Here is a 24,504-nt window from a genome sequence, read left to right as displayed (position 1 = left end):
GAAGGAGATGGGCTTCTGCATCAATGAACAGCAAAACAATTGCACAGGCTATTTTAGTCTCCTTGCATTAAGAAAAGTCCAGCTTCCTTCCTTTGTGAAGGACAGCTGTGTATCTTTTATATTTTCCCCCCGGTGATTTAACGTGTGCCGCCACTCAGCTGGTGGTAGGACGCCATCTAGGGTCGTCCTGCTTCCACAGAGCCGTCCTGAGCACAAACAACGTGCAGTTGGACTCGTGGGATTTGGCAATCCAATGTGGGCACCACATGAATGGGTCTGGAAAGGGGTGACTGCCTTCCTCACTCCCGGGATGTCAGAATGGGTTTGTCTGAGCCATGCTTTCATGGGAAGCATGCTGTGTTGGGTTGGAGAATTCACGGTCACTGGCCGCAGTGTGGTCACTGTTCGAGTGCAGCTGGGGAGGGAATTCTATTTGAGTCATGTTGAATTGCAAAAAAGTTGCATCATGTTACTGTATCATATGTCACTTTGCACATAGAGAATGTGCCATAAAGACAGGCAAAACCTTTCACTTTAATTAGCAGTGTGACTCAGAAACCATGTTAGGATACTTTTCTGAATTGCTAGGGAAATATTACTCAAGAAAAACTACAATTCCAGGAAAATGTGTGCATGTGACTGGGGTAACATAAGTTCATTCATTGTTGGCAATGGCTTTGCTTTGTGAAGTGACATTTTGAAACCCAGCTGTCCAATTGGCTAGTCACACATCCAAAACATTTATTAAAGTGTCTTGAGGCAAACCCAAAACCTGGTGAAAGCGCTAACTGAAGGACCCTTCATCACATTGAAAAAATATTTTCAAATATTAAAAGAATACATAGTCATCTGATTTCATCCAGGTCTCTGTTACTGAGCCATTCCAAACTCACTCTCCAAACCCTGGTGACTTCCAAGGAATGGACAAATATCAAGAGACAGTGACCACAGCCTGGACATGCTCTTTGTAAACACATTTAATATGCTATTTTTGATGTGTGCACCCTGTCATAGTGTTAGGCCAGCACCCAACCTTGTGTACAGTGAAGTGATACTGTTCTAGCTGTGCTCTGTATTGAGCAGCACATCTGCCTCAACACATCGCAGCAATGCAAGACCATATGAACAAGCATACAAGCAGAGGTTCAGAAAATGTACTGCAAGACTCCCCAGGCTGTCAGTAGAATTTAGGACATATCAGTGAGTCACCACACTGGACATTTATGACAAATCGCCTGTGTTTTTTTACTTACCAAGTGAATATACTTTGCGTGGTCACCGTGGGAGGGACCTAAAGGTAAACTTTCAATGTAGATGACTCGGCTTGAACAGGAAGAAAATCTGTATCTTAGCAGACCAACTTTTTTCTTTCATCTACCACTCGAGCTTTTCCATTACTGCCAGCAAACTGATGCACAGTGGATGCCGTTACCTTCAAGATCACAACTGGGGGGTGTTTCCCATGAGAGCCAAAAGACCTGGCTGTGGGAAGAAGCATCTGTTTGATGAGAGTTGTAGCTGATACTCAAAATATTTGCTGGCTGGAAAAAAAGTGCTCCATTTTGGTATAAAGACCTAATTGGCTAAAAGTATATTGTTATGAGAGGTATTTTGATAAAATTTTATCAGTCTCTGCTTTGGACATGAAAAATTATATGAAACATTCTGAGATTCATGCTTCTACAAAAACATGTCCAATTCTGATGTTTTCAGTTATTTGCTTTGAATATTTTGGTTTATTGAAGAGAGAATACAGCAATCAAAATGTCTCATCTCCAAGGATTTTTATAATGTAAGCATGCTACCAAAGTGCAAGAAGTCTGATTTGTTTGCTGTAGCATCACAAAAGATCTATTCTAGTTCAAAAGGCCACTCAAAATATAAAACAGCTGTTCTCTTGAAGCCACAGAGTAGTTAATACGATTTACTCGTGGAAACATACCATCTTCAGCTAAAGTTTTATCACCACGTTGACCACCAAGTTTAGAAAATGGGTAATTACGTCTCCTTCTTCAGTGGAAGTTAAACTGGAGCCCAAGAGACAGACTCTCAAGAGGGCGTGTCTGGAGGAAGCTTTTTACCACACTGAACATGTGGAGGAGCTCTCTAGAACTTCCTCCTCCTCTGGCTTTGTGTCTCAGTCAGAAAATGTACTGACAAGGTTTTAGCAAAAGAGGCCCTCAAACATCACAAATGTATCAGTGAGAAATGTGACAGCCTCAGATCAATGTCCCCCTGTCAGCCCCCTGCCACCTCATACAGCACCTGGCCAGACTATGAGTTTGACCAATTTATGTTCCTCCCAAACCCACAAATAACATATCTGCCAGTCCTTCTTTCTGTGCTCTGGCAACTCTTCACTGCTCTTCTTGCAGGGCAGGGCTCTGTACAGTTTCTCTTCCAGCAGCCATGGCTCACAGGACTTCAGGATGAAGTGCTGTGATCCCACAGTCACCCTTTCCTGAGAGGATGCACGGCCAAGGCCAACACTCTCTAACTCTCAAGGCAGACTGCAGAGAGGTTTTGCATGGATTGTGGGTGAGGGAAGCAAAATTTTCCTGTGCCTGTTCTTCAGTCCTTGAGCTTTTTCAGGGGAGAAATTTCGTCCCCTTGCATATTTTTTTGCTATATACTTGGACAATAGAGCTGTATGCTTTCAATACAGCTCTCAGTGGAGAAATCACCCTTTTTAAAAAGCGACAGCTGGAAATTTTCCTCACAGAGCCTAAACTTGTCCCCACTATAAACAGAATGCTCCTTCAGGTTATTAATGCTGTACCTGTGATGATCAAATGAATGTTCAGTCTGGACAAGGCACTGCACTGAGAGAGATGAAACATTTTTAGAAGACATTTGAGTATTAGTTTACAACATTTGAAGGCAGAGTGAAGTACTGGATGTTCCTGAAATTTCATCCATGCTTCTGAGATGACAAAGACTGTAACAGCCACTTAAAAATCCCATGACAAGCCCATCATGTTTCAGAGAACAATTTTAGTAGGAGGTCAAAATATCTAATTGTTTTGTCTCTCTGTGGTCATATTCACTATAATTAAAAATAGCTTATTTGTGCACTAATAACGTACAATCATGCTTCCAGAGGGAATACAGTCAGGGATGCAACTTCATACATCAGAATTTCATAGCTGACAGAGAATCAAAATCATTATTTTACTGGAGCTGTTGAAAAGTAAATGCTCTTTCTCTCCTCAGAAATGAAATACAATGTGATGATAAAATTACTGCATGCTAATATGTGTCAGAGTTAGATGCCTCATGGTAGATATTTATGGAGTGATGCAGTTGTTTGTTAATACTGCTGTAAGTCACTCCTCCAAGCCTCATGTTTTCGAGCTGCAGAAGATTCACTCTTTTATTACCCGTTATGCAACACCCCAAGGATACAAGATGCTGTATTATAGACAATATTTGTTATGATGAAATTTGGCAATGGTTGAGCCCCTGCTACCTCAAAGTCATGGCCTGTCACTCTGAGCAATATCTTCTGTGCTTCCTTGGTACTTCCTTTGGATGAATGGCTTCCTCTCTTTTCTCTTGCCTTTTGCTTTGGTTACAGACACCATGTTAGGTATCATCTCTTTATTTTGTGTTTGCACCTGACTCCAAACTCATAGGAGACACAATAATGCTAAAAATACTACTACTAATGATGAAAACCCCCAAAATAGTTCTTCTCACTGCAAAAACTCCACACAAGCTTGTTATTCTTACCAGGAAAATGTAGTTCTTTGTGTTGCCTTCACAATTTTTCATGCCTTCATTTGCCTGCCAAGAGAGAACAAAACTTTTCCACGGGAACTCCCTTGCAGTTCCCTGGCCACATCAGCTCACAGTCTGTGTGCTGTGAGCCCACAGCATGGCTGGGCAGCTACACCGTGGCTTTGAGGCAGGGAATGGAGTGCTTTCCCTTGCCAGTGCTGGCCTTCAGCCAGTCCCAGCTCCTTCTAACCCTGGTAGAGTTGCACTTCCTGGATGGTTATATTTGTGTACCTAGTAAATTGCTTGTACTTTGGATTAGGAGAGGTTATTTAATCTCATTTGACTACTCTCAGGTGAGTGGGATTCAGGTCTCCTCCCTACAGCTAAGATGGTGATCTACCAATTCATCCTTCAGCATCAGAGGAGAGGAACAGGCAGTTTGGGTGCACAGTTCATTCAACAGGCTTTAGAATGAGATGAATGTTCACCCAGTGCAGCTATTTTTCTTCATTATCTATAGGAGGAGTCTCAGATAAATAGTTCATATTCATTTGGGTGAATAGAATCATAAAATTAGATTATTTTTTATTTTTGATAATTGTGGGGTGGCAGGGAACTGTAGGCACTCTACCTCCACAAGATAAGCCTGCAACTATAATCAGCTTATAGACTGTGGTAAAAACACCTTGGGGAATGCATCATGGAAGAAAAGGAGGTTGTTTTCAGGTGTAGCATACATAGAAGCAAAATTCCTTGGTATTTTCATGTGGTGATGACTCATCTACCTAGTATTTAAACTGGCTTGAATATAGTTCTGAGATTAGCCTTCAGGCAGCACTGGAATAGGGGGAATTCACCGTCTGGTTGCATCAAGTCTTTGTCTTCTACATGGCTTCTCTTGAACTGAATGCAGCTGCTACAGCTGCGTAAAGCACACAATGCTGGCATAAAGGTTCAAAATGTCCTCACATGCTGCCAGTACTCTTTGTGCTCAGGTGCCCTCACTTTGAGACAAAACTTCCACCCCACAGATTGGTTAATTTTGAAAGTTTTAGTCTGACCTTATCTTAAGCCTGTTTGGCCAAGTTTGTGACACAATGGCATTAAGAGAATCATCGTTGTGCTATGCAGCTACAATCTGCTTTTGCTGGCAAGATAAATCTGTTACCTTCTTTCTATTGCTTAGTTGCTGAGAGGATGGATCATAAAACAGTGCAAGGTTATCGAGAGGTTCCTTAATCATTTGTCCTGGCCCCAGACACAGTGGTAATGTTGAAAATTTCCATTGGTATTTATGCAGCACTTGCCACGATAGTATCTGTGACCCTAACTCAGAAAAACATTCCTTATCAGAAGAGTTCTTACACATTTAGCTTTAAGCAGAGGTTTACGTTCTACTGTGGAGAAAGACTGTGAGGCTGGGGCTTAAGGAAAGTAGTCATATATGTAAAGCTTTCAGGGTGTATTTCCTGGATTGTGAGCGTGCTTGAGTACAGGGTGAAATGCAGGCAGATTGAGCAAAATATGGATTTCAATCAGTTTTTATTTTTACCTTCTCATGCACACAAAATATTATTCATCAGCATCAATGCAGATCAGTCATGCATCTGTTTTCTTAAATACGACCTCACATGTATTTATGCTATAGGTCCTCAAATAAATTTAGGACCTTAGAAGGCCTTTTTTTTTAATGTTGTACTCCACATCTTTCCTCTGTTGTTCAAAATATGTCCAGGAGGTCTAGAAACACAGCATTAATGCAAAGACCACCTGTGTCAGGCTGAAAAGAGCAGCACATGCAGAAAAAAAAGGAGTTCTGCAAAGGTGGATTCATCTGTCTTTCTTAGACATGATTTTGATGTATTTTTCCTAAGCAGGAAATCTAGGAGCTACTCAAGGATGGAAAAAAGGTGCAAACCGCAGAGCTGCAGCCCTGATAGGATATGGTCAATACTAATAGTCAAGAAAGAGCCCAGTTTGAACAGTGCAGGCTGTCTGTGGGATTGTGCATCTGTATGACATGATGCATAAGCTAAACATTGGACTAGCATAAATCAGTGGGGAAATGAACTCAGTGTCTGATCTTAGTCCGTGTCCAAGGCGGGAAAGGCCACTGAATGTATCACTGCTTTTTCTCTTGTTCCTTTCCAACGCTGACTACTTTTAGGGTTTTCCTGGAGTCTAAGATTGCTAGGAAGAAGATAGATAGTCCATTATGGTTTCTTTTGGAAGGACAAGAGTTGTAATTATCCAAAAATCACAATGCTAACTTGCGTTATCATTTCCTGATGATTGTTCATAGCCAAAATAGAGGAAAACAGATATTCCTCTTTGAATTGAAGAATAATTTTGGAACATATGAGAGATCAGTGTTTTGAAAAACATGCAATTTCATTTAATTATGAGTCTGGTTTTTATCTTGGGGAATGGGATCCATTTTTAGATAAGATACTTACAAAAATGACATTAAGAGCAGCAGCAAGCTGAGGAGGTAAGAGTAAACTACTTAAACCTAGTACTTTGATATTTGTTACCATCACCATCTTGCCTAGTGTTAGCAATGCTCAGTGGCAAAGACCGTACTTCATCTCAGTGCTGTTGTTATGGGAAAGGGCATCAGGAAATTCCGTACTGGACAGGGAACCTTGTGAAGAAGTTAAAAATTCAGCTTCAAAATCTGTTCCCTCCAGGAAGAACTCAAATATAAGAAGAAGGAATACAATTATACTTTTGTTATCATGGTAGGCAACAAGCAATCCGATCAAACTGCAGAACTTGGGCAGGTGTTAGGAAACATTATGAGAGAAGGGGAAACAGGTTCACTTCAGGGTTGAATAGCTCAGGCAAAGTTGAGCAGACCTGGATCTGACAGAGAAGTGGTAACTCTGTGTGAGTTTTGGATGATCATGGTTAGGTTAATTAGGATACATTTCTCATGCAATACTGCAATGAGCACTGCTCCTTGCATTGCCTTTGACCATACCCTCCAATTTCCAAAATATGAAAAGCAGTAAGAGAAGAAACCACCTGAATACACAGGCTGGCTTTGCCAGTACCACTATTACGCATCAATATCAGAGGTGGTTGTTTTTAATTGCCAGAATTAAAATCCTATTGCAGATGCATTTTTTTGGTAAAGACCTCTACTCATGACCCTTCTACACAATAGTACTTGTGAAGGCATAAAGTTTGTTAATTTCATTGTATTCTTTCCACATTATGGAATTTGTAGAGCTTTAAAAATTAAAAAGTCCTTAAAACAGTACAAATTCTTGCTTTAGATAAAATCAATGATCTTTGCTTAACATGAGGAGGCATTGCTACTTTTTCTGTACTCTTTTATCTTAGGTTTAAATCTTATTTTGCTCATATAATAATCAGGGCTTGGTTTAGTGGTGAACACAGTGGTGGTGCTGGGTTGGTGGTTGGACTTGATGATCTTAGAGGTCTTTTCCAACCTTAAAAATTCTATGATTCTATGACTAATAAAACCTCTTGATATATAAGTAAAAGAAATTGACAAGCTGAGTCGTCCCAGACTGCTGACTCTTACAAGAAGTTCTGGGATATATTTCTAAGTTCCAGAGTGCTGTCATCTCATTTTACAGGTTGTCTGTAAATTCAGTCCAGTTCAGAAGTCTTGGATGCTGATTCAGCTAGAATGTTTTTTTTACCGCAGAGAAAAGGGAAAAAAATTAATGCTTAATAGAGTTCAGTTTTGCTATCTTTGGTCCCATTACCATGCCAGTGCTGGTCCTACACTTGCATGTTTTGCAAGAACAAGGAGACAGCTAGTGAATTAGTTAGCAGCATAGGCTGCGGTTCTTGGAACAAATAAGTCTTGACGCATTGACCTCAAGCTGAATTTCAGCTTTCCTGGATCAGCAAATTTCTGGGTATCTTGTTTGCAAATCTGTCTTGAAATTCAGTTACTGGTGCTAAGTATTCACATTCCTTCTGAGCTATTTGTCTGTAAGTATTGAGATGGGGTTTCCAGTTTTTACCACATATGAAATGCGTGAGAAATCGTTCACCTATGAAGCAGCCATCTCTGTAATGAAACATGGCAACTTGCTAGAGCACAATATAATATTCTGTATGGGCATAAAAGGAGAGCAAACAACTTTTTCTGAGTTAACTACTTAGGGAATTTTAGGTCAGTGCAAGGTATATACCCAAAAACTAACTTGGCCCATGTGTACAGGCTAACATCTGTATTGTTGCAAAATAAATGCCACAGATGTTTTTATAACAAGTAACAGATGCACTCAGTGCTTGGATTTCAGATCTCATCTAAAAATCTTCCTGTTATAGGTGGGCCTTTCCTTCACCCCCTCCCCAGTCCTATACAGAGCATTCTCTCTAATGGTTCAGACTGCTGTCTGCTACACACCTCATCGACAGCCTCTTTTACTTTGCTTTAAAGAGCTGGAATTTTATTTATGGCAGCTGGCACTGCAGCCCTTTATTTGCAAGTCAAAAAATACAATTCACTGTATGACCAGAGAGTACAGCTGAGAGAGCACCAGCCCAGTGCAACACAGAAATTTACAAAGATAACCTCTTACTTGTGTTGGAGACAATGTTTTCAGCAGATCTGGTGAGTCAGTGGAAATAAATACTCAGTGTCTTGATAAAGGCACAAACACAGATGTCAGAAAGCAGCAGCCAAAGAAAGCAGTATTATTATGGGATTCTGTGCAATATTAAGTGTTACACAGCTATTTTAAAAGTGAATATTAACTTCAAACTGATGGTGTAGGGAGTTTTCTCCAATGGGAGCAGAGTGGTCATGAACATCACACAGGTGGAAAATGCAGTGACTGTGCCAATGCTGCTGCACAGCTGCAGCCCTGAGGCTGGACATGAGGCCATGGCTGACTTGGGCATGACCCAAGTGTAGTCAGAATGGGAGATGGCAGATGCATCTTGCACTTTGCAACATGTTGAATGTTGCATTTGCCTGCCATGTGGATGGGCCCTCGTTCTTAGTGCAGCTTCCAGCTGTATCACCTGACCCTGCAGTGGTGTCTCACGTCTGGAACCAGAGTTTTGGCACCCAAGGTGGCTTGTTGTAGAGGCACATGGGCTGGGCTCACTGCCTGAATTGATTCAGATTGCCTGTAGGGTGGCCTGGGATTCACTCTGGCATGACTGGCCACCTCAGGCACACCAGTGATGTGATTGGTGTCTACCAGGTTCCCTGGAGATCAGGGACACAGTAAAGTCTGCATTTGTCAAATAGTTCTGACGGCTGTGATGAAGAGGGTGAAGAAGTGGGTATCTCCTCTTCCCAATTTATCTGGGCACAAATCCTGCAGATCAGTCTGGTGCTGGGCACTGTCAAAGAACAGGACATCTCTGTGTGCTGTTTTCCCAGGTATCCTCAGATGTCCTCAGTAACATGCTGCCTTTTGGTACATGTGCTCCACGTGCTGCACTGGGGACAAGCTGTGAAGTACTGGCTTTCTGACTTCCCTCTTTCCTTCCAGAGGACATCTCTGTCAGCACTGGAGCGGTCAGAGCAGCAGATTAGGAGAGCATCCAGCCTGGAAGAGCTGCTTCACATCACTCACTCTGAGGACTGGAAGCTGTGGAAATGCAGGCTAAAACTCAAGAGCCTGGCCAACTTAGACTCCCGCTCTGCTTCACATCGCTCTACCAGATTTGCTGCTGCTTTCTATGATATTGACACACTGAAAGGTAGGTGCAGGTTTGTGGCCAAGTCTGACCGCTTAGCTTCAAGACCTCTCCCTGATTTGTGTGCAGGAAACTCTTAAGTAAGTAGGGGGGTTCCTAGAATACACCCATACTGGAAACAACAGGGCATTACTGGAAAGTGACTTTGTATGAAAAAATGTCAGATGACAGCCTGAGTATACCTCCCTGTTTTTTGGCCAAATCAGGCTTATTGTTCTCTGCATACTCTCCAGAGGGAAGATGTACTATGCAAGGATTTGTCAGTCCACAAAAGGAAGATAAGTCAATGTACAAAAAACAGGTCAGAATGACTGGCTGAGGGGATGGACAGCAGCATTGTGCTACATCTCAGAACTTGCTTGCAGGCAGAAATGAATGAACTTTAGTGCAGGCATAGAAATCCTTTTTTTATTAGGTGTGCTCTGATATAAGGCACTGCCCCAGCAGCAGTGTCTGTGTGGGAACTGAGAGAAAGAAGGTGGTGTCCTAACCTCGATCTGTTTGAGGAAGTTTCTCCAGAGAAAAGTAGATCTTGAAGCAACCAACCAGCAACTGAAAGTGGAGAATCACAACCTACTCCCTCATCTGGAGCAAGAATGAATACTTTTCCTTGTAGCTGTGATGCTCAAGGCATTACATATTCATGGCTGTAAAACAAAGAATCAGTTACTATATTTTGGTCTAGCAAATGGACATCCTACAGCAAATCTAAACTGCAGCCTAATGAAGGACAGGCTGAGATAATCTTTTTGTTGTCTTTACCCTAATGTGATATTATCATATCACTTTCCTTTTGGGAAATCAGATATTGCTGATTTTGTTCCAATACTACTTTTACAACAATCCCAGCCACATTCACACACCATTACTCAGCTAAATTATGTCTGAGCAAAGGCCTTAAATTGCTTCTCTGAGCCACAACACAGAAATGTGTATACAAGTGCCTATCTGAAGAGGGTTTTCATATCACAGGCATAGCTTTACAGTTTTCACAGAAATTCTGTACAGAAAAAAAGTTAAAACAAATACACACATGAAAAACAATTAAGATGGCTTTTAATAGTGATAAGTATTTTGCTTACATACTTTTATAATTCTACTCAGTGACATTAAAAATCCATAGAATTATTAGAAGGAGTACCCAGAGTCAAGTGCTGTAATCCTCAACTCCTATTGCTTATTTAGTGAACACCAACATTTCTGCAAAATTAAAATATCCCTTTGTCCAAACAGCATGATGACAGGGGACCTTATTAAATGTTACTGAGACAGGGCATATTGAAATTCAAAGGCAGAATAATGTAGCTTAATATTTATAATGTAAATAATGTTCAGGTAATAAGGTCACTATGCCACTTAGTGTGCTGTGGCTAATTTGAGATGGTCACAGGGCTGGAGCACCTCTCCTATGAAGTCAGGCTAAGAGAGTTGGGGCTGTTCAGCCTGGAGAAGAGACAGCTCCATGGAGATCCAATTGCAGCCTTCCAGTACCTAAGAGGGAGCTGCAAGAGAGCTGGAGAGGGACTTTTCCCAAGGGCACGCAGTGATGGGAATGGCTTTAAGCTGAAAGAGAGTAAATTTAGATTAGGTATTAGGAAGACACTGGAAGAGGCTGCCCAGAGAAGCTGTGGATGACCCATCCCTGGAAGTGTTCAAGGCCAGGCTGGATGGAACACTACACATCCTGGTCTAGAGGAAGGTGTTCCTGCCCTCGGCAGTGGGGTTGGAAATAGATGATCTTTAAGGTCCCTTCCAAACAAAACTGTTCTGTGGTTGTATTTTACTATGGTCATATAGATAGAGTTTTCTGTTTGGAACAGCTATTAGGTTGCTTCTTATTTTCCCTTCGAAAGTCTGACTCTAGACACAGAATTGTCAGCTTCCTCATTAAAGTCAAGTTGCTGAAATTCAAGTTAAAAGAAGCCCATTGGGCCATCTTCTCCATTCTTCCATTCAAAGTGGAATTATCCCAGGACAGAAACTACTTTTGTTTTAATATATTAATATGTTCAAGGTACTCAAACTCCTTTTAAAAAAAACAAGCCCATAAACATGTATTTCTTTCCCACACCCTTTCCAGTCATTAAGCAGTGACCTTTTTGCCAAGGGCATCTGTTTTGTTTTAATAAAATGTTTTAATGAGAAGGCTGGGTCAAGACTCATCATTGTTTTACTTGAGTATCTTCCACAGCACTCCGAACTCCATCTGGGAAAATTCAGGACTTTGTTCCTCCTTTCTAAAGCTTTAACAATAAATTCACTGAAAGTTTGTGTCACTTCATCTAACCACAGTCTCCCCTGAGCTGCTCAGTCACTAAGGACTGCAGCACTTTCAAGCTGGAGACTGTATCACAGCCAAATTTTTCAGCAACTGCCCTGTGCTTGGTCACAGAAAAGATCAGGGTGACCATGGGGCTTCTGAAAAAGATGTGACACCCACTTCCTTGGAGGCCAGTTCCTGTAACAGCCTTTCTGCTAAAGAAGTGGTCAATGAAGTGAGGATGTGTGTAGCTGGAAAGGTCATTGATGCTTATGTTCATTGAAGTGACATCTGAAGTGATTACATGCACATACCTTAATGAGTTTGGCAAATACTTTATTTTCTATTTTAATGTTAGGATTAGATTTCTATTTTGATAGACTAACATTACTCTAGAAAATTCTATTAATTTTAATGATTATTCTTCTCTTAATTTATGCCTCTTCTTCACAATTCAGACATCAAACTCTTATTTCCTATACTCCTTGCATGACTGACAAATGGAGCAAATCAACCCTGTGGAAGCACTATGCAGGAATAAACAAAATAATTTAAATATACAAAGTCAGTTAAGAAAAAGTTAAAAATAACAAAAGGAAAGTCAGGAATGAGAAAAATCAATGTTCATCTGAAGGCAAGGTATAGCATGTAGGTTAAAAGTATTCCAGAATTTTTCCTTTTTCAGAACTTCACTGTAAATGTAGGTACTGCTTTTACAATAGTAGGGAGGTGGACTGCAATGGGAGAGCATTTTTTTAATAGTATAAGAGTTGCTTTTCATATTTCAGAAGCCTGACATAGGGGATAGAGAGGAAAAATTTTTTTCATCGTTTTACGAAGAACTTAGAGCATAAAGCATTGATGACTCATGAGGAATTCCATAACTTGAATCAAGTAAGCAAAAGGCAAAAAAAGGAGGGCCACCTCTTGACAAAACTCAAGACAGTATTATGTAAATGTCCCTATTTTCTCTGTCTGGTTCAGGCAGTTAATATGTTATTCCTTCTCATGGTCAGAATCTGACAATCAGTCAAGCCTGGTCTACTAGTCTACAACAATTCAGTATTTGAAAGATGCCCTAGTGTTTTGAATAGACGACTCACACTTGAATTCATATTCCTGTTATTCAGCCTTGAACGCCCTGATGCTACTGAGGTGTGAGACTGTTTGTCTTGGGTTCTATTGGGCAATTTGGAAATGGTGCTCTCTGGCTGACATCCACCAGGAGTACTAATACCCTCTGACCAGAATCTGTTAATCATTAATGTGCTTTTGCTCTCAGGCCCAGGCTGTACTGAGTCCACGGTGGGGCACACTCAGAGAGAGGATAAAATGACAACAAGGAAGGCTACCCTGGAGCAAAGGGGAACAGGGCGTGGGGCAGCTTTGTCAAATAGACACTGTGTAGCTGGGGACTCTCAGCTAAGGGAAATCAATGCAGCTCTATGAAATCTGCTGGAATTAACAGATTTTGGTCATTTGCATTGAAAGCTAAAGGCAGAAAAATGCAACAACCTCTCTGCCAGTGCAGCTGGTGTAAGTTACTGGGATAACTTTGCACTCAGACTCTCTCTGGTCCTTAGATTGATCCAAATAAGCACAAATTGATCCAAGTAAGTGCAAATGGCCTGCCAGAACTTCATTTTTATTTATATAATGCTTCTGCTTCCCCAATCAAGAGGTTTAACTTTGCCATGATTGTTCATAAAAGTGGTGTTTTCTCCAGTCATAGATGAAGAATGGCAAAAGACACAGTGTGTGCCAAGGGAAACCTGTGTGGAAGTTGCCAAAGAGCTGGGTACAACAACCAACAAATTTTTCAAGCCTCCTTGTGTGAACGTGTTCAGATGTGGAGGCTGCTGCAACGAGGAGAGTCTCAGCTGCATGAATACAAGTACAACTTACGTGTCGAAAACGGTAAATGAGGCTATTCATCTGTTTTCTTTTTACCCTGGCTCACCAAAAAGGGAGGGGAAGGAGGATGTTTGGTTTCTGAGATCCTGTTATGAAAGATCTGTCTGCACTATCATAACAAACAGAAGAATTAATTTTTTATCCATGCGGAGTGAATGCAGGAGTGTGCAATAGCATTTTACATCCATGTTGCATTATTAAAATATTGTTTATATATGTGTAGAGATGGAAAATCAGGTCCTGAAAAAGGGACTGCAGGCTCCTGTGATGATCAGAAGTTTAATCTTTCTGTAATATATTGTTACTTGGACCGGGGACCCCTTGAGAGCATTATCCCCTAGGAATCCTCTGTATCCAAGGTTTAACCCCACGAAGTTTTGTTGTGTTGGGCCACTGCCTTTCAACATTATTGTCCTTGGCAAGAAGGCTGGCTAATAATTTTGGATCTGCAATTTTTCAAGCCAGAAAAGGAGATATATTCATCAAGAGAGACCAGATGCTCCTAATTAGCATGCCTCAGGATCTGAATGTCCCAAACCACACGTCTCTCAGGGAAAGAAAGGCTTAAACCAGTAGTCAATTACTAAATAAGTGCAACAGGGCATACCCAAGTTTTAATGACCAGTGCCAAAAACTGAGCATAGAGTAGCCAGACAGCCTCTTTCTTGTAGAGTCCCACTAGAGGCTATGTACAGAGATATCCTGCTCCAGTGGGTGACTGAGCAGAGCTCCAAGTTTAGCACTTTCAATCCGCTCTGTGGAAGAAACCATCCATTGTTCATCAGTAGTCTGGTCTAGTGGGTGGCACCCCTGCCCATGGGAGGGGGTAAGGAGTTGGAACTGATCTTTAAGGTCCCTTCCAACCAAGCCTTTCTATGATTCTATGATTCATACCCACAGATGAAGCACAGGAGACTGGTCCTCTTTGATGAACCTTCACCTTGTGCATTCCTAGGTCACTTGGCATAATAAATGAAATTCTACTCATGAGAAAGGCTTTTCTTTAAATCAGAACAAAGATCAAGTGCAGTTGTTTCAAAAAGAAAATTGAAGCCCTCGTGGGGAGCAGGTCCAATTCACTTCTGTATTTATTTTGTGTTTGTTGGAATGTAATTCCACTGTGTCTGATTGTACTGGAATATAGCTGGAGTAAAATAAAGCAGGGCCTGTCCTTCTTGCGTCAATGCTCCTTAATTGCTTTCATTCCACACCAGAAGGAGAAAGCTGTTATGAGCTGTTGGCCACACACAAAAGATATCTAATCAGCTCAGGGAGCTAGGTCAGGCTAAAAAGTATTTATTTATTTATGTGTTTTCTGAGCAGCAGTTCACAAGTTTGTGGAAAAACTGCAATTTTGCAGAGTGTAACATTCCTTTAGCATCCTTCAAAATAAGCATTCCCTCAAAAGTCCCCAGCTAAGTTCCACTTATAGATACACCACCATCAGTCCAGATTTATTCATCTAATGGAGTTATTCCCTTATTCCCATATTAGTGAGAGGATTTTTTTTCCCCTTGGTATAAAATATCCACTGCAGGATATTAATGCCACCTAAAGTCAGACACTGCAACACCTAGGTTTTCATGTCTAAGCAGTCTGCTTAGGAATACTCAGTCCCTGCAGGTGGATGCAGCTTTAAGCCAAGACATGCTGGCACACCAAGACATGCCCAGTGCTTTGGTTTCCATGGGAAGGAAGATGGTTTGAGGGGCAGAGGGAGTGTGGATCACTTCTACATCTCCTACACATAGCTGCCCAAGGAATCAGAGCCTCCACAGGCCTTCTCAAAGATCACTCTTAACAATTTGGATGCACTGAAGGCAAGGTGCTTTGTTCCTTAAGCTCCTGCTATATACATCAGAGAGAGGTTTCCAGGATGATTCCCTGCCTAAACCCAGCTAAAGCAGAATGAACTTTCCTCTGTTTACTTCTGTTTCTTCCCTCTCTGAGGAGGCTGTGGGGGTTAAGTTAGATCCCTAAAGACGCATACTGTGATTATACCCAGGGACAGTTAAGTAGCTGTCTCTGTAAGTGGTAGAGATTCAACTGATGATATAACCAAGAACAAAGTTCTCAACACCTACCTCTTTCCCAATTGTCCCTAGCATCCAAGAGTTTTTTTTGTTTGCTTGCAATAATTCTATAAATAAATTGTCTCACCCAAGACATAATAGTCTTGGGTGTTAAATAGCTGTAATACAGTGCTAGGATACCCATTTTGTCAAGTTCCTACTTTGGTGAGCATTGTTTACTCTTCAAAACCCTCAGTACACTTCTGCTCATTTATATTTATGGTAACTATCTCTAGAAAAGAGCAAGGGTGGGAAAAATGGTGGAAAAGAATACAAGATTTTTATTTAAACCTCCAAATATTAACTGTATAATGGAAACTGAAAAATGAATGTTATTTGTCCCACCTAGCTGTTTGAGATCTCAGTTCCCTTGACAAGTGTTCCCGAGCCTGTGCCCATCAAAATTGCCAATCACACAGCCTGTAAGTGTACATCAAATACCCAGCGCCACCAGTACACCATCATACGAAGATCTGTCCAGTACCCCGAAGAAGATGGGTAAGTTCCCTCATTTGCAAACTTCTGCACATGTTGAAATTATTTTGCTCTGATTTGCACGTTATAATGGTCCATTCCATTTCTGTTATCCCAGCAGTTTTTCTGAATAACCTGATTATCACTCAGGGTTAGAAAGTTCACCTAAACCATGTGAATTTTAAATGAATGGACATCAGAATCCAATAAACTGCAGGCCAGTTCATCAGCATCAGGAGTCACTAAGACATTTAGGTTCTTGAGCAGGGACCCCGAGTGCTCATATTGGCACTGTGTTACACTGGAGCTTTTTGGGTCTGTGTGCATAGACGTTTTCAGCCTGACACAGCAACTCTGCTAGTGCATTATTCAGCCAGGGCACACTGAGTTCTGTGCTCAAGCTAAAGCCCTCTGCCATACCTTATGGCACGTCAGGTCAGAATCAATATGAATCGTGGCTTTTCACTTTTGACCCAGTCTTGGTTTGCATCTGTTGGGCTCATGAACTGGAGAAAAGCGACCTCACATCTCACTCCAAAATATGGCATAAAATACTAGTACTCTATGAAAGGAGGCTTTGGTGAATCGATGCCATGTTTCTCCCACAGGGTCCCTCATGCACCGCTTAGGCAGCGCTCTGCCAGGACCCACGCGTGCACACAGTCTCACCTTCCCAGGTGGTTGTGAACAGTCGCTCACACACCCACAGTCTGTGCACCAACTGGAGACAGAGAGGCGAGAGGGGCTCTCTGCATGCAATTCCGAGGTGTTTAATGAAACCAACACACCCAAAGGAAGCAGGGACAAAGAACCAAGAACGAAAGGCACGCGCGGTTTTATCCCAAAGAGTCCCAGGGGTGGGCAGAGCATCAGAAACCAATAGTCTGAGGGCTAGGGGGCAGAGGCAAGGGTGAGTGACATAACAGGGGGCAATGGGAGAAGGGATGGAGAGAGTCACTGACCAGTGGAATCTTGGTAAAGGGAGAACTTTCCAGCACAGAGGTTTACCAAGAGACCACTTTCAAAGCAATGTGGGGGTGTAAAGTGGACTTTGCCACTGCAACAGTACTCCCAGTGAGAAAAGGCTACATAAACAAACACTCTAGAAACTCAAACAGCTTGGGTGACTCACTGGAAGGCAGCTCAAAAGTCTCTGTCAAGCCCTGCATTCGGCTTGTCCCCATCACTGCCCTTCAGCAGACATCTGGGTGGGGAGAGGTATCATTTCAGCAAAGCCACTCCAGCCCTCCCTCAGCCTGCTGGCCACTCCAAATCCTCTTTCTTGACAAATACAGAAGAACCTCAGTCTTTTTTCAGTTTGTGAGTTCCCCTCCCAGAGCAAAGGGCCTGGAAGTCAGTCTGTCCTTCTGACACTGAAATAGCCCCCTGTGCATCCATGAGCATGGGCAAATTTAAACTGTAGCTGGACCTTTTGGAAGCAAGGCAAAATTGAATAAAGTTACATGGGATGAATACTGCAGGACAAAGACCACCCTGCTTGGGGTAAAACTATTTTACGGAAAAGTGAAGCTGCAAAACTGTAGCTGCTTCCTACGGCTGTTATCTGATATAGGTGCTGAACTCGCTTCTTGTAGTTGCTGGGATCTAGAGAGCTCCTCCCTATCAGCAGAACCGCCTGGACCCAATTCTTTCTGTTTGCAGCAGTAATGCACACAGGTGCCAGGCCTTCACGTGGTACAGGTGGCAGACCCAGCACACCAGCAGGCTCATTTTGCCAAATGACTACTCTGATGCCCCTAATCATTTTTTTAAATTCCTATCTCAACTTCTTTTTCTTCTAGATGCCCCTTTACCAACAAGTTTTGCCATAATGGATGGATCTGGGATAGTGACAAATGTGAATGTGTTATAGACACACAGCACTCCAACAGACGAGAAGGTAAAGATGAAATGACAAAGAGACACTTTTGCATACTATTTCCAAGCTCTTTGTGTCTCATTCTGGTCTTCTCTTTTTTTTTTTTTTTCATTGAGGGAGTTACAGTTTCTATTCCATATCCCTAGATAGACTTGGATTGTGGTGTGGAAACTCACCTGAAAATAAACACATATATGTGCTTCTCCCCATCTCATTTTCTTTTGCTTGGAAGTTTTATTGTCTCTATATTAGCAACCTGAGTAGGACATAGGAAAGTATTTATAAGATTTTGTGAAGTAGGCAGCCTGTACAAATTCTTATTTCACGTGCGCATTTCACATTTTATGCTGGGCATTAGGGAAACTTCTTAACTGTAGAAAAAAAAATGCCCTAGAATACATTGCATGGGGAAAGTACTCATTTTATTTTTTTTTTAGTTCTTAAGGAAAGAATTAATAAGGAATAAGATAGGCAAGACCAGTCCTGCATGTTAGCTGTAGTCAGTGAAAAAAATTATATAACCTTTCAAAGTATGTGAGTACTTTTAATGATAATCTTAAATTATTTAGGAATCTTTCAAACTGATACACCCTACATACTCAGGAGTATGTATGTATACTTCTTCAGGCCTGTGGAAGGAAATGGAAGAGGGTAAAATTTGTAGAAAAGTAGTTACTGGCCTTCTTCCTCTGCTTCTCCTGTAAAATTTTAATTTGTCAAAGAAATTTGCAGGAAATATTCTGAGTGGCAACTGTGTAAGTCTAAAAAAACTTACTAGCAATAAATATTAAGAGAAATTAAATTTTCTCCAAGTCATGTGTAAGGTTTTTAAGAATTGTTTTTCTCAGGAAATTGTATTGGTCAAAAATAACATGATCATAGCACTAGAGGACACAGACAGAGAAGGAAACCTTGCCTTTGTGCTTTAAGCTACATTCAGCAAGAAAAAGAATAATCCATCCAAGGCAACAATAAATCAATCATGCAAGCAAATCCTAGACTAGCAAACTAAAATAAAGCTAAATAACCTCATAAACTGGTCTACTGATTACAATCTCCTAATGTTAATAAGCAAGAAATAATTTGCATAGTGGTTTCTGTTGGATCTTTTCTCACTCTGGATAAGATCCTCTGACCATCAGGTTAGACTTTTCACTCAAGAAAGGATTAGTAATTTGTATTTCAGGGTGAGTCTGAAGACTGAGAATAGCCCGAGACCTCATAACTCAGAGTCTTCTGTAAAGTCAGTTTAGAGTATTGAAATCTGTGGCTTGTTGAATTATGGCCTTTGTTGACATAGACTCAATACTTCCTCAGAAAAAATATCATTCTCTGAAGTACATTGTGTTTGGCAAGTGGCTGGGACAAAATAACTTAAAATCTGTCTTTGAGGTTGAAACAAAGTGAGATTGAAACACTCTACACCACTTCACACATGCCAGGCTTCATCACCCCAAGGAAAGGGTTTGTCTTCCAAGAATTTTGGGCAGACTCCCTCTTCCCTTTCAATAGGCCTTAGGTTTTATTCCGTTGAAATACTGTTTTTTCAGCAGTATTTTCAGTAAATAATAATTAAAATTTCTTTCAAGTAATGTGCAAGCCTTTTCTGGCCACTGAGATCAGGGATCAGATAGCAGAGGTGCAGGTTACATTTCACATTCCATAGGTTATATCCAAAAGCTAATTGTAAAGCTACAGGAAATTACCTTCCCAATGACACCTTATATGCCATGACCTTTCACTGGGGATGTGCTGCTTGCATTTTAATAAAGTTTTCACAAAATGTATTCCCTTTTGAGAGGATTAGCTTCATGTTGTACTCCAGATGTGCATTTTCAGGGAAGATATTAGATAGTGAGTTCCCTTGGCTGTTCTGACTTTTCTTCTGAAACAAAGTACTTTCTTTCATCTTTGACAAATATGAATGTGCTCCTTGTTGAAGTGCTAGGCCAGCTTGCCCCCTAGTAGACATAGCATTACTCCTTAAAAGTTTCTGCAGTGACTGTGTAGTGAAGTACACATGTGGTGGGTGTGGTAGTTTGCATGGATGTGCCTTTTTGTCATGGGTGTAGACTAAATCCTTTTTGAGATTATCTTTTTAAAACTTGCTGTCCAGTAAAGATTTGTGCATTTCAAAATGTAACACTAGCCTCTTGCAGTATACATCCCCCAAAATTTTTTGTGCTGGGTCAACCCACAAGAAACAGCAGTATTAGAATAGAGTGAAATAATTGGCTCAATCCTCTCGGTCCTTTTCTGCACGGGAAGTTACAACAGAAATTGTGAAGTCTAGAAACTATCAGAAAGTACATGTGTGAGTCCTAATGAACAGAGAACAGAAAGAGTCTCTTCAATTTAGTTATGTAAACTTTACAGCTAAAATATGTATGTGCTATTGCAGAACTCCCTCCTCTTGCTGAGCTGGCTATGTGTGGACAACATATGGAATTTGATGAAGAAAATTGTGAATGCATCTGTAGACATAAGTGTCCCACAGATTTCTTTCAAAGTAAAGAGAACTGCAGCTGCTATTTGTGTAGGGAGAGCCAGGAGAGCTGTGCTCTAAAACACAAGATATTTCATGCTGAAACCTGCAGGTAAGTGATCCTTGCCATTCACTGTCTACACTGCAAGACCTGAATTAGCTTGCCTAGATGTCAGAGGTGCGACTGCTGAATTGGCTAGGAGGTCCACTTGAGATGAATACCTTGCTGAAGTTAGGGAGATAATAATAATAATGGATATTATATTTATAATACTTACCTTATAAAAGGAATTTAAGGTTTATTTGTATTTTAAAGAAATCTGGACAAGGCTGCTATTCAGCTGTCAATACTTGCTACTTTTTTTTTTTTTTTTGTAATCTTTAGGGAATGATGATTAAAACTGTACTACAACTGACATTAGTTTTTGCAGTGAGATATCGAGTCTTGTACTTGTAGGTAAGCAGAACCCATCCCATGACAGCTGTTCTCTGCGACAGCTGAAGGCAATCTCATGGATGATTAGGGACAAAGGCTCCCTAAATTTGCACACAGAGCACAAAGCACATTCCTTATCCAGTTTGTCCTCAGAGCTAGTAATTTTCTAAACCTAATGCAATTTTGTACACATATAAATCCACTCAACTAGCTCTGACTCTACTGAGAAGCAGAAAAATTGTTCTGGGGCTACTATACTCCATGAATTTCCCTAATCTTTTTGTATTATTAGTGTTGAGGTTTCTGTGTCAAATCAAAGATAGAAAATGCCCTCTAAAGCACCTGTTTTCATGCATTAGTTAATTTTTTTAATTTTTCAGAAAGCCTTGGTCCCATGTAGAGACCCAGGAGCATGCAGTAGCTTAGTCTCAAAGTTTATATAAGGATAGTCAGCATCCAGTTTCCCTGGGTACCTTGGCAGAGCTGCAGTTCACTGAGTGGTCACCCACAGGATCCACTCTCAGTGGCTTCATAGGTTCATTCACAGGGAAGATGCTGTGGAAGAAGTAACCTTCACATCTTCAGGTTCAGCTTTGAAAACAAGGACAAACACAAAATAGTTGGCAAGTATAAAAATAGCTAAAACAACCAGTAGAGCTAAAAATGAGCATGAAAGAATTGGTTATTTATGTGTTTCAGACAGGTGGGAGGGGAGGAATGTAATCATTTGTTTACATGAATTTGGCTTCTAAAAATTACTGTAATCTGGACACAGGACCTTAGTGGCAGACTTCCATCTGTAGTATTTCTGGAGGAGAAAAGTTGAATCATGAAGTGAGATAAGCTACTTTGCAGAGTTTGAGGGCAGCACTATCCAGTGCTGACCCTTGGGACTTCACTGCTCTCAAGAAATGAAAGCATCACTTAAGTCATGACTCTGGACAAATGGACCACTGCAAGACATGTTGCTGTAGACAAAAATAGTCAGGCATTTTCAGGGAGTCAGGCAATAGTCAGGGAGACAGCAAATTCTTGTCTCTCTGTGTTGTAGGATGTCAACATTTTCCCAAACTGTGTGTAGGGAGCATTGCAGTGTTCAATGATGAAAAAGTTGAAGAATACGACAGTGAAGAATTATCATATTAAAATGCTTTTTCTCTTTTGCCTTCTTTATCCTTTACCAAACAGTTGTGAAGACAGATGTCCATCCCAACCCAGAACATGCCCAACTGCCAAACCAGTGTGTTCCAGGCATTGTCGTTGTCCAAAGGAGAAGAGAGGTTCTCATGGGTCCCAAAGCAGAGAAACTCCTTGACTGAGCTTCCCCTATTCTTTGACAATCCACTGCTTCGCAAAGTAGCTGTCACTGACTTTCAAACAATAGTAAACATGAACATCTTCCACATTAATAGCAGAAGAATTAATCCAGTCTGCATTTATTTATTAGAGTAATCACTAACTGCAAGTGAATCCTCTGGGACATGGGTATTTGTTCTCTAAGAGGTAACAACAGCTGATGAATTTCTGACTGCATGGAAGAAAGATTGGAAAGTACCAGTTCCATGTTACGTTATGGAAGATGAAGCTCTGTATCGGAAATAAAGTCCCAGTCTCCAGCCAATCGCTCAGAAATTGAGACTTGATAATCTTAGCCTCTGAATCCTTAGCTAATGCAGCTCCTGGGTAAAACTTTCTTCAGAAATTCAGTGTACAGGATTCGGCTTCTAATAGGTTCAGCACTGAGTTATTTGATCTACTGTCTGGCTTTGATCATCATTTTGTGTTTATTGTACAACTACTGTCAGATGTGCCATATTTAAGTGTATATAGGAAAATAAATACATCAGTTATTCGAGTGGATTTGATTTTTTTCTGTTATTTTAAAACTCTGCCCCACAAAAAGAAAATAAGCAAAACCCCAAAGCCATTTCAAGTACAGTTTTCTTACATTTGTTCCACAGGGACTGGCTTCTGCCCAAACCCAGGTCAAAACAAGGTCACTTGACCCAATAGTTTCAGTAAAAAAGAAGCATTTTTTCCCACATCTGCTGACAGCATGTGTGATTTATTTATTTGTTCCTGGTGTAGTGCATTAATCTTCCTAGGGGGATAACAGCACACTAGTGCTAACTCTTCAGCACATTTTGGAAAAGCACTGTTCACTAAGAAGATGGTTTTCCTTTTAGCCTACCACGCAATGAAAATATCTCCTTTGCACTGAAATTCCTCTCCCCAGTGTGAGGCCTGAGTAACAGTGCTTTAACCAGATCAGGTATAAGGGCAGTATTATTTTCTGAGCCACTGAAGTCTGGTGTGAGCTAGTCCAGAGAAAATATTATGAACAATAATCCTGAACTAGAAGTGATATTCTTGACATCTGTATGATTTTTTCCCAGTTGCTGAATTCTCCAATTCTACACTGCACTGTGAACAAAGGGAATAGAGTATATGAAATAAATGGTATAGAGATGGAACGTTTGACACAACACAGGGAACAGGAAATGGATTTCTGATGTGCAACTAAGATTTTTTTTTTATTATTCATACAGAAAAAATAGATTGATTTAAAATAAAATTGGAGCCAAATCCGGTAAGATTGATTGAATGGCTGAACGAAGCACCAAACAATTTAACATGCCTTTAGTCTCAGTAAGGCATTTAGGATTTGATCCTGAGTGCTGTGAGTGCCTCCTAAGCTACCTGGGACCTAGGTCTGGGCAAACAAACCTGCAGGCTGTTTGTGCTACCTGTTCTGTGAACTGGCCTGGGATCCTCTGACTGAGCAGCAAAGTCTGACATGTGAGCACACTGGGTGGAGCCCCTGCAGCAGGGTTTCCTCCTGGGCTGCACAGGGCTTGCCTGATGTGGGTGTTCCTCCAGAGTCAAGGACACGTGCCACCAGCATAAACTCTGCATGGACAGCAAGGGGAAGGTGATCCAAGTGTAACACAGGTGAAGCAGCCTAGCAGCACAAGCACACCCTTATATGTCTCCTGCTCCTCCAAGAGGCTCTAAATTCAAACATATGTGTGTGGTGGGGTGGTCCCTGAGCTGCACAGGGGTCCGTAAAAGGAATGAACTGCCCCATCACTTCTGTCTCATCTGGGGGCACCCTGACCCAATGGCTGTGTTGCCAATAAGCTACACCAGCAGCACACTCCTCAGAAAGCCAGGGAGCTACACAGGAAAACCTGACATTTAACTGGTAGCACCAGAGGTATATGGAATAAAAATACACCTTTATGCAAAACCACACAAAAGTATCTGTAAAGCTAAATTCTGTGGGAAAAAATCAAGTGTTTACATTTCCTAGCATAACCTGGAGTTTAGCAACTGGAATGCTGTATTAATTACATTTGTGTTGATCTGTCAGTGTTGATCTGTAGAGGCTTCCTTGGTTTTCTGTCCTGACCAGTGAATATATTAACTTCATTTTTCAAAACTGAACTGCTTTTACCTGAGAGACAATTAAGTCTGCTTCAACCCCAGAAGGTTCATAGATAAAGCAGTCACTGAGGGGCTGAAAACCATGTTCCAAAGCTTCTCTCAGAGAGACAGAGAGGG

The 24,504-nt window shown here is 41.1% G+C and overlaps 1 protein-coding gene across 1 annotated transcript in view; it reads left to right on the top strand.

Moving 5' to 3' along the window:
• VEGFD (vascular endothelial growth factor D) overlaps window positions 1–22,795 on the top strand; it is a 29,606-nt gene extending 6,811 nt beyond the window's left edge. Inside the window, exons 2-7 of the mRNA XM_048286776.1 lie at window positions 9,213–9,423; window positions 13,407–13,597; window positions 16,016–16,164; window positions 17,943–18,040; window positions 20,421–20,616; window positions 22,129–22,795. Of these exons, the coding sequence (XP_048142733.1) occupies window positions 9,213–9,423; window positions 13,407–13,597; window positions 16,016–16,164; window positions 17,943–18,040; window positions 20,421–20,616; window positions 22,129–22,255 (972 nt within the window). The 3' untranslated portion in view covers window positions 22,256–22,795. The remainder of the gene's footprint in view (window positions 1–9,212; window positions 9,424–13,406; window positions 13,598–16,015; window positions 16,165–17,942; window positions 18,041–20,420; window positions 20,617–22,128) is intronic.
• Window positions 22,796–24,504: the final 1,709 nt, after the last annotated feature.

The sequence above is a fragment of the Corvus hawaiiensis genome, chromosome 2 (genome assembly GCF_020740725.1).
Source record: "Corvus hawaiiensis isolate bCorHaw1 chromosome 2, bCorHaw1.pri.cur, whole genome shotgun sequence".
Taxonomy (NCBI): Eukaryota; Metazoa; Chordata; class Aves; order Passeriformes; family Corvidae; genus Corvus; species Corvus hawaiiensis.
This window is presented reverse-complemented; position numbering and strand designations above follow the sequence as displayed.